General features: G+C 36.9%; 1 protein-coding gene across 4 annotated transcripts in view; it reads left to right on the top strand.

Moving 5' to 3' along the window:
- Positions 1–15396, top strand: part of VTI1A (vesicle transport through interaction with t-SNAREs 1A) — a 273846-nt gene that overhangs the window by 6826 nt on the left and 251624 nt on the right. For all 4 annotated transcript variants that reach the window (XM_027750092.2, XM_027750091.2, XM_027750095.2 and 1 more), the window contains exons 2-3: positions 298–356; positions 5528–5638. In XM_027750092.2, coding sequence (XP_027605893.1) covers positions 298–356; positions 5528–5638 — 170 coding nt within the window. The remainder of the gene's footprint in view (positions 1–297; positions 357–5527; positions 5639–15396) is intronic.

Genomic DNA, 15396 nt, shown 5'->3' with positions numbered 1-15396 from the left:
CTTCTCATGCATTTGTGCACACCCAGCAAGTGCCAGCTGAGGCATAACTGCTACACCTGGAGCGGCTGGAAGTGCTTTCCTAACTAGCAAATGCTGCATAACAGAGCAGAAGACTTCAAGGATTCTCCAGTCTCCTTTTTTTTTAATTACTAATGTGGGTATCCCCATTGTGACGATGTCACACAGAATAAATCTCTTGAATCAGTTTTAGCTGATCCATATAAACTTTTGAAAGGGTGTATTTTTCTTTCATGGCAAGAGCACAATTATATTGGTATTTTCACAATTCTATTTCAGATGAGAAGAAGCAGATGGTTGCAAATGTTGAGAAACAGCTTGAAGAAGCAAGGGAACTGGTATGTTCTGGCTTTTCATATGTTAACTGCAAATTCCTGGCAAAAATAATAGGATCACTAAATGGTAACATTTAACATTCATGCCCTAAAAATACTTAATTATATATTAGAAAACAAAATAATATTCTTGAAATAGTTCTTATTTGAGGATATGAAATACCCAGTAAGAGTGTATCCTTTTTTAATCTTGTGTTCCCTGATGCAAGGATTGCACTATTGCTGTAGGTCCATACAAAGTTACAGGCTTTGAGTTGTGGATTATGTTTTTTACTTTCAGAATTGAGTGAAATATTTACACGCCATGACTTTGTTTTTTGCTTGTAAGACCCAGGAATCTACTTGATTTAGTCTGTCAGAACGTCTTGTAGAGCAATAGATCTTTTTTCTCTTTTAGTAAGTGAAGCGTGAAGGTGAGGACAAGGGGGCCATGGTAGGGTGGAGCACTGATCCCAGAAGAGTGTCTGTGTTAGCCAAGCATTAGTTAGTGGTTCACACTGACAGGAGAGAGCAATATGTGATGAGCAACATGTGTTAAGCAACTGTGACTTTATTTATTTTGTTCCCATTACAGCCTGTCATCTCTTCCATCTGGATGGAGAATAAAAGTAAAGTTTTATAGATGTGGAGTAACTGAGCCAAGGTGTTGATGACAGTTGATATTGACTTTTTCCCCATGGCCAATAGTTCCTTCCCTAAAGTTGCTTTTGTCTATTGCTTGCAAATGAGTTTGGTCTATCTAATGTCAGAAATGTAACCTGAGTGTTAGGATAAGGAAAGAAATTTGTGTTTCTACCCTAGAAGTTCTTATAATGGAAAGAACTTGAATCAATTATTTGCTTACTAACTAAACAATAATATTGAAATTAATTTTTGAAGTGGCATAGGTAGAAAAAGGTCTCTCTTTTTCAGGTCAACTGCTTGTTGGCATACCTGGTGCTTTTGGTTCAAAAATAGAATTAGTCTTGTAGACCATAGTATGGAAATAGCATCCAGGAAAGCTGGGTCTTGAGATGACTCTCTGCAATTTTGCCCTGTGAGGATGACAAGGCACCTAACCTCTCTGATTTGGTATTCTCAGTGAGAAACACGGAAAAATTCCTGTCCCGCCTCATGATGTTCTGAAGATACATTAAGGCCTTTTGGGCACTTTCATATTCATACAGCTGAAAGAAAGTACAAATCTAGAAATGTTTTTCATCTCCTTTTCACTACAATTTGACATGGCAAAAAAGCAGAGCAGTACAGGGAAGCTATGGCATGGGTGGTCATTCAAATTTGGATTTCTGCTCAAAGTAGATTGGAAGGAGCAGAAATTGAGTTAATGGCTCCTTACTTCTCTCCTTATGTCAGAAAAAGTTCATCTAAATTTGTATTTATTACAAGATTAAAAAATAAATCCTGTATCTGTACTTTTATCCTAATGATGATCTTCATTTAATTTACTGGCTTTTCTTTCATGCTTTTGGTTTAGATATTTAGATTCAGTTATTGTGTTTAAGCAATTATCTAACATGTTTGTGATTAATGTCAAGGCTTGGGTTTAGAAATCAATTTGAACAAACCTGCTAAAACCAGAGCTGATTAAGATGATCCTCTTTTAAACTAAAGGTTACAGCAGAAAATCAAAATAAACCTAATTCCTTGCTACTGATAGTTTTAATACACTGGTTTGCTTCATTATCTAGAGTAGTCAAAACTAGGATTAGCTGATTTTGTTTTATTTCCTATTTGGCTAGGAAATAATACTCTCATGTATTATAAATATTATTGTAGAGCTAATGTAGTTACATTCACTAACCAGTGATTGTTTAAAACACTGTCTGCTTTGTTTGGGTAAAATCACTGGTGTAATTGATTTGATGTATGTGCAGAACTGACACAAAAACTTTCAGTCTCCCAGAGTGCCTTTTCAAGCCAGAGCTGTGGAATGAGAGATCTCTGGAGAGAAATCCTGTCATTCTACATCCAATGTGGAGTGTCTGAATGTTATTTTTACCAGGTTTTTAAGAAAGGTGAATGTTGTGCTAACCTTGGGAAAATTCTTTGAGCACAAGATCTAGCATGTGCTAGAAGAGCTGGAATGAGCATTTTTGAGTGAAATTCTACTTTAAAGAAGAAAAAACTCTCTCTGTGTTGTTTGCTTTTATGTTTTATGAAAGACACCACAAAATTGTTGTGTTGCAAATGCTTGGTTATTCTTATTTAGACATTTGGCTTTTTAATAATGCCCAAAATTTAGTGTTGCAAATGCTAGATTATTCTTATCAGACGCTTTAAAAAAAAATTAAATCTCTATTTTAGTTCCAGCACTTTAGAATCAGAATAAAATAGTGAAGCTTACAAGTTCTATAAAATGCTAGCAGCTGTCCAGAGCAATTTCATATGGAAAAGTGCCTGTGGCACTTGGGGTCTCAGTGAGCACATCAGCCACATCAGCCACACTACGGTACTTTGTTTTATTTTTGAATGGAAATACCAGGGGCTGCTCTGCTTTATTCTGTATTCAGTGCTGGGTGCTGTTAGGAGCAAGCCTACCAAGTTAAACTCCTGAGGAGCCTTGAGGATGCAATTTATGAATTTGGGTGAGAGTTGAGTGCCAAAATGCTCAGCTTCACCACAGTGGTGATGTTGTGGTTCAACCCCAGCCACCAACTCAGCATCACAGAGACACTCATACACCTCCCGCCTTTCCCTGCCCACTCTTGGGATGGGGAGAGGATTGGGAGAGTAAAAGTGAGAGAAATTGTGGGTTGAGATAAAGACACTTCAACAGGGAAAGCAAAAGATGCACGACAAGCAAAGCAAAACAAGGAATTCCTTTACTTTTTCCTGTGGGCAGGCATTTTGCCATCCTCAGGAAAGCCAGGCCCCTTCACGTGTCAGGGTTACTTGGGAAGACGAATGCCATCATTCTGAATTACCCCCTTCTTTCTTCTTACCCCAGCTGTACATGCTGAGCATGATATCATATGGTCTGGAATATCACTGTGGTCAGCTGGGGTCAGCTGTCTTGTCTGTGTCCCCCAAACTCCTTGTGCACCCCCAGCCTCCTAGCTGGTGTGGAAGTACAAGAAGCAGAAAAGGCCTTGGCTCTGTGTAAGCCCTGCTCAGCAATAATGAAAACATCTCTATATTATTATCTCTGGTTTCAGCACAAATCCAAAACACAGCCCTATACCAGCTACTATGAAGAAAATTGACTCTACCTCTTCCAAAACCAGCACATGTCAACTTTGAACATAGGCAGTAACAGAAGTTTGAGCTTGTAGGTTTTCTGAAGAAAACTTGAGCTTCTACACATATTTTGAGATTTAAGTGCCAGGATATTTTGTTTGCTTTAAGTAGATTTTAGCTCTGTTCTTGCTTGTGTATGAAAAGTATGACTTTTTTGGCCAATAATAAGAAGCCTGAAAGTGGAGTTACATGAAAGTAGATTGCATTTAGGTTCGCACCTGCTTGGACCACTGTCTTCTGCATGGCTTCTCATGGAAATTTCTCAGCCCAGCCACATAATGTACTCATTTAATCTCATGAAGAAAAGCAAGGTGTTAAATATTGGTCAGCTGAAATATATGTGCTTCATCGTTACACTCACTAATACTGCCACTTTAGAATGAACATTTTGAATTTCATGGACTGTGGTCTGATCGTTTATGCAACTTCTGTATTCACTGGGAAATGTTTTCATTTTTATCTAATAAGTAAGAATTGGACTTCAATAAAATATTCTGACCTTGCACATATACTTATATATATATATGAGAGAAATGTTTTCTACGTTTATAGAACATTTGAGATCAAATATATTGTGATGAAATTGATAAGAAATAAGCTATTAATTCCAGCTATTGGTTTAACTTACCCCTTTGGAAAGTTAAGCCTGAGCCAAAGAGCTGGGTAGAATTAGAAATTGCTTTGTATGTTTCAATTCACTAGTGACCATTTAATTAAAGTCTGCTTTACAGTTTACTATTGAATATCATTTTGTATAATCAGACTAGATCAGGCAAAATGACTGTTAAGTATCTGGTAATTCCATTGATTAAATTCAGATGCTTTTCTTACAATATGAGGATGAAGTTTCAAAGTGTAAGCAAGTGATTACATAGGAATAAACTCCAGCAGTCCCTTGTGAAGACCTGTAACCAGTTTGGGACCCTAACTGAAAAGCATTTCTGTTCCTATCCTTATTGCTCAACCAAGATCAGTAGGAGGTGAGTAAATACTGTTTCAGGAACCTACAGCAACCAAGGAGAGGTATTCTCTTATCTTTTTAAAGTAGCTTGGAGAGATTTTAAAAGGCAGGTGAGGGATTCTTCAGCTGTGCAAAATAGAACTCTTGAAGAGACAGCACCATATAGAGGAGGCTTCATGACCCAGGGGGCAGGTAATTATCAGCCCTGGTATATAACTTCTTTTGATTTTCTGTACCTCTGTGCCATATTGTTGTATTTCAGGCCCCTTAGTATTCTACATGGCAAGAATAAATAGAAAAAGCTTTTAAAAGATATATTCTCTCTCTGATGTTTGAATACATTCAACTGTGTACAAGTTCTTGAATAGGACTGTCATTAAACCCTGAAATTCAGCTGTATAATACACTTACATACAGATTTGGGATGTAGATTTGGGAAACCAGTTCAAGCTTTATAATTCTGCTGAGTTAGCAGTATTTAAAGCAAAAAGGATTAGTTTATTAAACATAGAGACTGGTGGTAAATAAAACTTTTATATATACACATCTGTTTATATATATGTGTGTGTGTGGCTATAAATAAATAAAATATATTTTTCAGCCAAGGCTTTCCAAAACTGCCCAGCTAGATGGACATAGGCTTTCTTCTGAACTATGCTAATTTGCAGGAATTATTTATCCTCAGTTTTACTATTTTCTTGTAATAAAATGTATTCATCACATTTGAAATTGAAATCCAGAAATGTTTGACTAGAATCATTCCTTCTAAGTGTCAATAATATTAATTCTGTCACTTGTTTGTTGATTTAAGGCTGTGTAAATATTTTGATAAATTCTTTATATATTACAGAATAAACAGCATTTTTCTTTATAAAGAAGGAATATTTCTTAGCATTTGTGAAAAACTTGGGTAAATTCACTGTTGCTTTAATTAACCTTTTGATTTATATGTCTGCTCTTTGTTTTTACTTGTTAGCTTGAGCAGATGGAACTTGAAGTTCGAGAGATCCCACCTCAAAGCCGAGGAATGTACAGCAGTCGAATGAGAAGCTACAAACAAGAAATGGGAAAACTTGAAGCTGATTTCGTGAGTTTTTAACATATTACATAATGAAGGCATTTATGAGAATTTTTAAAATAAAGTAATGCAGTTATTCAGGCAAATAAGAGGTATTTTTGACTAGTGTGAGACATGAGTTCTGTTTGTATCTTGCTGTATATGTGCACAGATGAAAATCAAACTGGGGAAGAGAAGGTTTTCTTTTTGTAGCAATTCCATACCAATATTCCAGTTTCTAGCCTTCTGTCCCTTTGCCCTGGATCTCAGTTGTTTCTCTGCCATTAAACATCGTGAATGTTCATGATGTATGCAAAGTAGTCAGCTTTTAATCCTGTTTCTCAAGGAATGACAGCTTGTAGTAATGTGGGCAGTAACATGAAAAGCAATATAATCTCCAATCTGTGGAATTTTTCAATGTAGCTTCTCTCATGTGCACTTCATTTGTTACTCACTGTTTTCTTTTCTGTTGCTCTTAGATTCTTCTTGGCTTTTGTACAAATTGGTATAAGTACTACATTTTTTGAGTAATGGATGCAAACTAACAAGATTCCCTTGTCTAGGGGCTTCTGCTACAGTTATCAGTCCTTTTTTGTGACTGGGATTTGCACTGAATAGATTTACATAGAGACAAAACTGTTTTCTGTAAAATCCTGAAAAAGTTCAAAGGGATTGCAAAGTGTAGGAATAAGCTATGTTAATTGGCAGCAGCTCAGTTCCTCCAGGGTAGGGAGAAAGAACTAACTAGTGGCAGTATTTTCCATTCACTAGAGAGCTGTGAATTTCCTCAGGTTGCTGGCAGCAGTTTAATCCTTCAGGGGCTGGGGAGTCGATGTTTATACCTGCAGCCAAGAAATCCATCTGACTGTCACTCCTCTGTGCTTCTGCCAAGTTGAGGAGTTGCACAAAAATGTATTAGCTAGAAGATGATTGCAGTTTGTAAAGTCTGAGGAATGTTAGAATAAGAAGACTTGCGTCCGAATTTTGGGACAGTCTCATGCTGTTCCACTGTAGGAATTGCATATGGCCGAACAGTGGCTTCCCAAAGAGAGCAGCTTCTGGACCAGTAGAGAATGCTGTTTATCTTCTCAGATGTGAGAGAATTTACTGTCAGCATATATTTGATGCTGGCCTGTTTCTCTGTGTAGGCAAATGGTGGAATTTGTACTTCATGTTCCCAGGCAATAGCGAATGGGAGAGTTCAGAACTGGACACTGTACAGAAGAGGAGGAATGAGTGTGAGGAAATGCATCTTAGCACTGGTAGTTACGTGAATGCAAGAATGTGGTCAGAGTGAAGAAGCAAAGCAACACGAGAAAGGGGAAGGAACAGATAGTAATAATGGGTAAAAGCAACAGCCCCAAACCCAAGGATCTTCAGCAGAAAATCAAGGAGAAAAAGTGATGTGAAGGATGGAGCAAAGTACTGTAAGAAAACAACAACTATGCTTGAAAAAAAAAATCTCACTTATATAGCAAATAGTGTTGTTACAATGCCCTACAATGCCTTAAATACCCTACATAATTCCATTTTTAAATACTAACATTTTTCTGAGTTTGTATGTGAGGATTTAAGGATCTTTTTGGATTATTATCCAGACAAATAGCAACTTGTTGGAAACTATATAACAAAATGATTCAGTTGTGAGTTCAAAGAGGGAAGAGGAGGAAGGAAGGGAAATACTATTTTTACTCTATAAGCTGCAGGGCTCTCAAAGGTAGAAAGTTAAAATATTTACTGCAGTGGAAGTGCTTTTGATTGTTCTGCCTGAATATTGTCCTGAATGAGTTGTGAACTGTTTGACTGTAAGCAAAGCGTATTGAGTTTATGTAAGAGCCGTAGCATACCTTTAGAAAAAGCAGACCTAAGTACTTATAAAATGAATTCACATTTCTAGATGACTGGAAATGATACTGGCAGTTTTGGGTTATGATCAGCTTACAGGTTCGCTGGTCAAAGTTCTTGGCTTTTCTAAAAGGCACACAGATGTGAGCTTGCAATGTTAAGTGTTCTTTATAAAGGGAGTTGGAATCTCAGCTGGATACCACTGGATATTTGGCCTTTCTTCCCAAGTGAAGTAGCATGTAAGCAGAGCAGAGCAGAGGACATTTCTCAATCATCTTGAAATGTGTGTTTCCTTTTAAATCAATTTCAAAAATTATATACTTCAATATACTTTTTCATTAAGTTCTATATTTCAAACATAAAGTGAATGCAGAACTGGCACTGGTAGTTTTCTTTTATATTCATCATAATAAACATGAGTTTTGATCTTGTGGTTATTTTTATGCCTTATAGCATCTTGCAAATTTGCCCTCACCCAAGCAGTTATGGAAAACAGCAGCATAGCAACATGTTTAAAAGTTAGGAGAAGGAAATCTGAGGTATGTGGACTGCCCGCTCTTTACTTGCAGGATGGACAACATTAAGGTTTATTTGTGATGTTTAATATCTAATTGGCGAGTTTATTTTATCTTAAGCAGTATGTGTAATATTGACAAAATGCTATCAGTTTAATATCATTTATTATGTGCTGTGGCATCTTTATGAATTTATAGGGATTTTTTTCTATACAATTTACTATGCTGTAGTATATTCTGAAAAATACAGGTTTAAGCTGGGTTGATCTGTACTTAGAAAAGTTACTCCAAACATGAGGTTTTTATCTCTAACTTTTTAATCAAATAGGAACAAGTTGCTGCCAGTGCTCTGCAGTCCTGGGATGTGTGTGAAGCCAATGACATCTACACTGTGCACTGTATTGCACCCGAGAAGTTGTAACTCACTAATTGCAATAAATCATATCTGAGGAGAAAAAGCCACATTGCTCTATCTTGATCATCCCTCTTGAAGAAGAACAGTGATAATGAAAAAAAGAATAGCTCGATTTTGTCTTTAAAAGTACTCTGAAAGCACAGCACTGTGAATACCGATGGGGAAAAGCCACAGAGCAAGCATTGCACCTTAACTTCAAGCAGCAGCAGTTCCTGCTGCTCGCCCCAGTGCTCTGCAGTCTTCTGTGGGGAGCAGATGCCTGGGGAGAAATACAAGAATAGGGCAAGCATAAAGTCACACTTCTTTACAAAATGTCTATATACGTCTCAAAAGGCCAAGTTTCAGGCTTGAGTAAAGCGGATAAACCCTATGCTCTATTTTTTAACTTGCAGATGTAAATCTTGGTTTTATTATCTCATTTTCAATAGCATATACCAGCACCTCATTTTTGTAGCGGGGTTTTGGTCAGGTTAGGTCAGGGAAGCTGCATTCCCAGACCTGCAGGGGTCCGGGGCTCCTGCCCGACCGGGCTCGCCGGGCTGCAGAGCCCGTGGTACGTGGTAATGGCTCTATCTGGTGGCCCCACGTGGAGTTGCAGACCACATACTTGTGCTTTCCGGGTTGATTCAGGTCTTGGCACCACCTGCTAAAGAGTTCCTGAAACTTGAAACAGTCTTCCTATAAGCAGGTCGTTTTCCTCCATCTACTAATGCACTATTAAGTGGTCTAAGCTTGTAATGATTTTTTTCCAACTATTTCAGATGTACAATGTCCATGGTGCCTGCCTGCATGAAGTAAGTTCTGAATGAAAAAAAAAAGTCTTTTAAGTACCTGGACTATAGGTGGGATTTATTCTTTCAAATGAAGCATTTTTTGTTAATTGTTACCTGGAAGCAGCCAGTGATCTTTAAACAGTGGGGATATGCACTGGTAAAAGGCTTCCATATTTTATAAACATAAATTTGACATAAATCTATCCCAGTCCATGTAAAAATGGGATTATGTAAACTTAGCAAATGTGTGGTTATCTGCTAGCATTTGTATCCATTCCAAGTGTTCCATGTACTGGCTCAGTATCAGGGCACATAAAGTAGAAAGAAGCAAAGGCAGGCATTCTCCTGAAAAACTTACAGCTGAAATGTAAGGCATTCAAATAGACAAGGAAATATAAAAATCCAGTAAGACCACATTATATGGAAATATTCCTATTAAAAAATGAATACTACATAATCAGTGTTGAAAATGAGATGAGTATATTCAACAAGAAGAAATACCCATCAAATAAAGGAAGCAGCATAAGAACTGTTCCTGTTCCTTCAGCAGCAGAGAGGTAAATTTTGCAGGTAGCATTTTTTATCAGCCCAAGGGACAGTGCTCATTCCTTTTAAATTCTCAGAATTGGTAATGATCTTGGTTATTCTGACTTTCAGAATAACCTTTAAAAGCAAAAAAAAAAAAGGGGGGAGAGTTAAATAGACAGATATATTGTATAAAACTTGATTAAACATTTAAACATTTTGGCATTTAACAGTAGCTTCAGTTCAGTCAATAATGAAGATATATATTCACATTTCATACCTCCTGAAGGTTCTGTTTAAGATCATTGTTAAAATGTCAACTGCTGTTAAGCTTTAAAAACATTTAAGGAGATAAGCCATGGAATTTCATTTGATAAAGTTAGCTACCTTCTATAATGCTCAAGTACCACCTGAGTCCAGAAGCTCACCTGGACAACTGCTGCAGCTGTGTCTGTTATGTTCTGGCTGCTAGTAGCAAATACTGCTACTCTTATTTCAGGTTCAGTCACCTATCCAGAGAAATACTATGAGCATAATGAACAACAGTTGTCAAAGGACAAGTTAGTGGCCTGTATCTTTATGGCCAGAGTCTTCCCTAGCTCTCCGCTTTGAACTAAAACTTTAAAGGCTCGGCTGTGGCTGCTGGATTATATTGGTTTATAAAGCAAAGTTTTATTGCTTTGTAGTTAAAAATCATAAACCATGTGTGGGACTGGTGTGTGTGCATCTTCATGGTTGTGCCCCAACAATGTTATTAAGAACAGGAAACTCACCATGTGAACACACCATGTATGCACGAGCACCCTGCCTGGGCAGGTTCACATGCCTGTAGTGACACTTGATCTTGTTCACAAATTTGAAACTGAAACCAGATCAGTTTTCACTATGTGAGTAGTACAGCTCTTTGGAGCAGGGCTGTGGAGGATTTGTTCTAAGGCACACAAGATTGAACTGATTAAGTTTCAGAAGAAAGGAGTTGAATTATCTGACCATGTACTTTGACAACCTAATTTTGGAGAGGCATGTTGTGAACAAAATGTCCTTCACTCTGCTGTTTTTATAGATAGCATCACCTTCTTGAGATAAGTGCTCTACCCTTTACACAAACTGCTCCTTACAGAGGCACTGGGTTTTTTTCCTCTGTTCCTTTTTCTGATAACTTCTGATGTGATATATGTCTGCCTGGCTGCAGTTGAGCATTAGACCAACTTCTTTTCTATAGAGGCAAATTGCGTATTGTCTTCACTTGTTTTCACTTGTGTCCCTGCCTTGGTGGGTTTGTGGGGGAAGAAGATGGAGGCATTTGACATTTTGCAATTACTTTATTCGTAATACTGCTTTTTTAAATGGGGAAAAAGTGATACAGGGAAGAATATTCTCTTTTTCTTCTTTTTGTTTTAGTAGCATTCAAGGCCTAAACTGCATTTTTTTTATAGTTTTGTATGCAAGTATGGAGAAGGAAGGAAATTTATTTCATAATGAATTTACTAGTGATGAGATACTTTTCCTTAGAGGAAAGTGTGAAAGATGGGAGTTAACATGCTTTATTTATAATTAACCTAAAGGGTTATGATCATCTTAACTGAGATTCCTGAGACCACACTAGTGAAGCACACCTTACCTCCTGGGTTTTGTAATTCTGTAGATATTGCTTACAAAGAATCCTCCCATGTTTGACCAATAAGTGTGTTATGCATATCATAACACAATGTGTGAAGAGATAATATGCTGTGTAAGAGCAACCAAGCAGCAAATTTTTAATGTCGATAAAACTAATTCCATAACTAGATTCTTCTCTCAACCAACTCCACCTTGACATTCTGTGTCTGTCTCCAGAGATCTGGCTCATCTGTTAACACGGAGGGCTAAGAGTGGTGAGTTTTGTGGTATGCTCTTTGTTGGTCCTTCAGCAAGTTGTGGTGGAGCTGATGCACATGATTTTAAGAAAAAACAGTTTGTGGAGCTCTAGTCTTGGCTGAGTGATTACAAATAAAAGTGTTTGCAGGAAGTGATTTGGTGAGTCTGATAATTCTTGTGTCTGGCTGGGGGCTATGAATGAAAGGCATATTGACTCATACAGGGCACTGTAAGCAGTCATGCTTCTTTCCTTTCTCCCTGCATACACACAATGTTTCTATACTAAATTAAGCTGAAAAGTGGTCTGTAGCAGAATGAAATCCTTCTGTAAAATATATTTTAAGGCATCTAATAGAAATTCAGCATGACATCACCTCTGCTTTTTTCACTAAACATGCTGGCAGTTTGTAGACATGTCTGGATGCCAGCCCTCATCAGCCTTTCCCAGGTAGAGAACTATAATTTCTATATTTACCATGAAGTTTGTTCTTATGTTAAAACTTCTACTTCTCAAAGTAGTAGAATTAAGTATGTTTGCTCTTGTTTCTAGCAGAGAGTGGAAGAAGCCATGCCCACTCAAAATTGCTTCTAGCCAGCTGCTGAGTAAATTGTCTTCATAAACAGAAGGTAAATGCTGTTTTGGTGGGGGGCAGAAGCAGGAAGGGTTTATTGTTTCCCACTTTCTCAGTGATTTCTTATTTTAATCTAGTGATAACTCCCCTACCTGCCACACAAAAAGAAGCAACTGTCACTGTCCTGCCTTTGATAGCAGCAGTAATGAAGGTTCTGTAGCTTGAACATTGGTGTGGGGTGCGGTGATGAATGAAGCAGAACAGAGTGTATCTCACTGTCTCTTCGTTGTATTGTTCACTTGTACTCATTTAAGTAGAGGTTTGATTTGGTTTTTCTATCATGAGTTAGAAACTTAAAGATTACAAGAAGAAACATCAGACAAGCTGAGCAAAACCCCACACCTTTTGAAAGTGTTTGCTTTTCAAGCTACAGCTGCACTCTAAAGATCCTTAACAGGTTATTAGTTTTTTTTTTTATTTTCCCCAGCGAGAGCGAAGCTAGTTTGCATGTCACTGCAAAGTAAGGAGAGACATGAGCTACTGGTAAAGCATAAAAAATGGAGAGAAGGTTGGGTTTGACTCGGGAGGGATGAATTCCAGCCTTTTCCCGGTGTCCCGGTGTGTTTGTCCAGGGAGTGACACTGGGTGGCGCTGTTTGTTTGCAAAGCAAGTGCCGTCGGTTCCCCCCCCCCCTTTTTCCCCACAGTTTCTTTTTTTTTCTTTTTTTTTTTTTTGCTTTGGTAGTAACTGAAATTACTGTTTCATGAATAAAATATTTCTGGTGGGATTTGCATTTCTATATTGGCTGAAGATACTGTGTTGAATGTTTTATTAACCAGCCCAGTGCAACTGTCAGCCTATTAAAGAGATCCAATGGACCCTGTTTAGCTAAATAAACTAAATAAATCCAATTCGTCAAATTGTGTTCCTGGCTGTTTATTTTCCATTCTTTTGATGTACAGTTTATTTTAAGTTAAAGCCACATAGTTTTAAAAATTAATGTGAAAATAGAATTTAGTGTTTGAAACATGAGAAGACTAATTGCCATGGTCAAAAATAGCTTCCCTTTATGGTGAAGTTGCCATCTGGTAAATGGTGAACTTTTTATTTGTGACTGATTAACTGTCCCATGTCAAAAATTAGTTTGGCAAACGAGTGGTTAATGGCTTTTTTTTTTTTTTGCCTGCTTGCTTTTGTTGCTTTCATGAAGAGAAACTTGAAATATAAGCACTGCTGTTAAAAGTAACTGTTTCTACCCAACTTAAAGAGGTTTGTGCTTTATCTTGATATTTTCTCAATCAGAATTCAAGGGGAAAATTTTATATGATCCTTACATATTAAATGCTTGCTGAAATACTGATGGCATCATAGGCTAATACTAGAGTGTAAAAAAAATCTCCTTACATAACTGGATGTATTGTATGTCTAGTTGTCAAACAGTTGTCAAACATTACAAATAATAGTATTCTTTATATTCTGCTAGTACAAATAATATTTTAGTTACCTTGTTTTTTGCTGAAAACCTTTGCCATAAAATAACAGGAGACAGGCTATAAATTTATGATAATGTTATTGGCATAGTAAAAATTTTCTGTGCCAGTTGAAAATTCTTGTAAATACAAATGTATTCTGGATTTGTTAATAGAGAAATAAAGAAACAGTATTTGCTTTTTCTGATGCTTTCCATAGCACTGCTTTAGTGATGTTATGTGTTAACTTTTATGTGTTTTACAAGAAATCAGAATTGCCAGGTATCATGTTTTGCATAGTTTTATTTTTATGACTTTGGGTTTCCAAAAGTGGAAGACTGAAATTTAGTGCAATAGAGATACAGTTCTATTAAATTCCATATCTGGCTTTTTTCTCAAGAAATTGACTATAATACCTTAAGAAGTCTTTGTGAAAAGCTAGTGTGTTAGTATGAATTTAATAATGCCAGGTATTCTTTAGAAAAATAATTTAATCAATTCATTTTACCTTTTTTCTTACAAATGTTGGTTGAATTTAACAGAAATTGTAAATTTTTCTTATTACCTTTCCCGCAGACTCTAACCCAAGAACAGAGTAGATATTTAGGCAGATGTCTTCAGTGTTGGATAGAGTGCTGTTCCCTTGTGTAGGTAGACTTTAATTTGTCCTGAAAAATATTAAATATGTCTAATATTTTCTAGCTGCAGGCATTTAAAAATGGTATTTAAAAACTAAACGGCACAATGTTATCCTGTTTTCTCAGATAAAACCTTCCCATTTGTGCTCTAAGCTGGTTCTTTTTAAATACCAGTAATATACACAGAAGGAACTTTATGGTTCAGTAATACTGGCTAGCACAGGGAAAAAGGAGATGGGCTTTTGTAACTGTGGACGTGTTGTCTTGTTTCTGGCTTAAGACTTAGTGAGGAAGGAATATAAAGTAAAAAAAATGGAGCTGAAAGTGTATTTGAGTGATTTTCCCTCCTCCTAGTAACGTTTTTTACTATGTGAAGCATATGGAAAAAATGTGAATATCTCTGTTCTTTTGTTTGGTAACTTTTTATTTGTATTCTGCAATAATTTAATAGTCCATCCTAAGTACAGTCAGCTTCCCTTAAAGCTGCTGTAGAAACCACAACAAAAAGTGATTCTTGGCCACAAAATCAAATTAAACTTGCTGTTCTTACTCAGTTAGGGAGGAAATCCCTGTAAAGGCTAGAGGATCTAAACTTGTACATTTGACAATTTAATACTTGTATACATTTATAATAAGTGGATCAAATACAGCACCTCCCTTACTTTTCATTTGGTTTTTATAAACCGCCTTTAGGGTGTCAGTACTAGGAAAATAGGCCTTTTCCAATATTTAGTGAATCCTACAGAGATTTCACTCCTAAAAGAGGTGATCAATGAAAATTAGAGTAGAAATATAAAGAACAGATAGTAAAAAGGAATATAGCAGGTGGCCTCTGGGATCAGCAGTAGAACAGAATAATTTTTTCCTGCTGTAGTAACATTTCTGATCTGTATAATGAAAAAAAGGTTTTGCTAACTAAATATTTGGTGCCTGGCACGTAAAGAGAAAGAAATTGGGGAGTGTGTGTGGGCTCTGCGTGTTTCCCATTGAGTGGCATTTGTCCTTGCTTTCTGAATCCCCACAAGTTTCCAACATGTCTTTATTTTGGTTTTTGTTTTTTTTTTTTTTTTATTTTCTGAGAAGTTAAGACTAGAATGAATAAGGGTAGTGTTTGCCAACTTACCCTCCCGGTCAGTGTGGAAATCACTGAATTGCAATTGCAGGCTTTGTACCTGTTCA

This window comes from Pipra filicauda, unplaced genomic scaffold (genome assembly GCF_003945595.2).
Source record: "Pipra filicauda isolate LSUMZ 115617 unplaced genomic scaffold, ASM394559v2 scaffold213_size2393758_pilon, whole genome shotgun sequence".
NCBI lineage: Eukaryota > Metazoa > Chordata > Aves > Passeriformes > Pipridae > Pipra > Pipra filicauda.
Note: the sequence above shows the minus strand (reverse complement) of the source record. Positions and strands in the feature narration are given on the sequence as shown.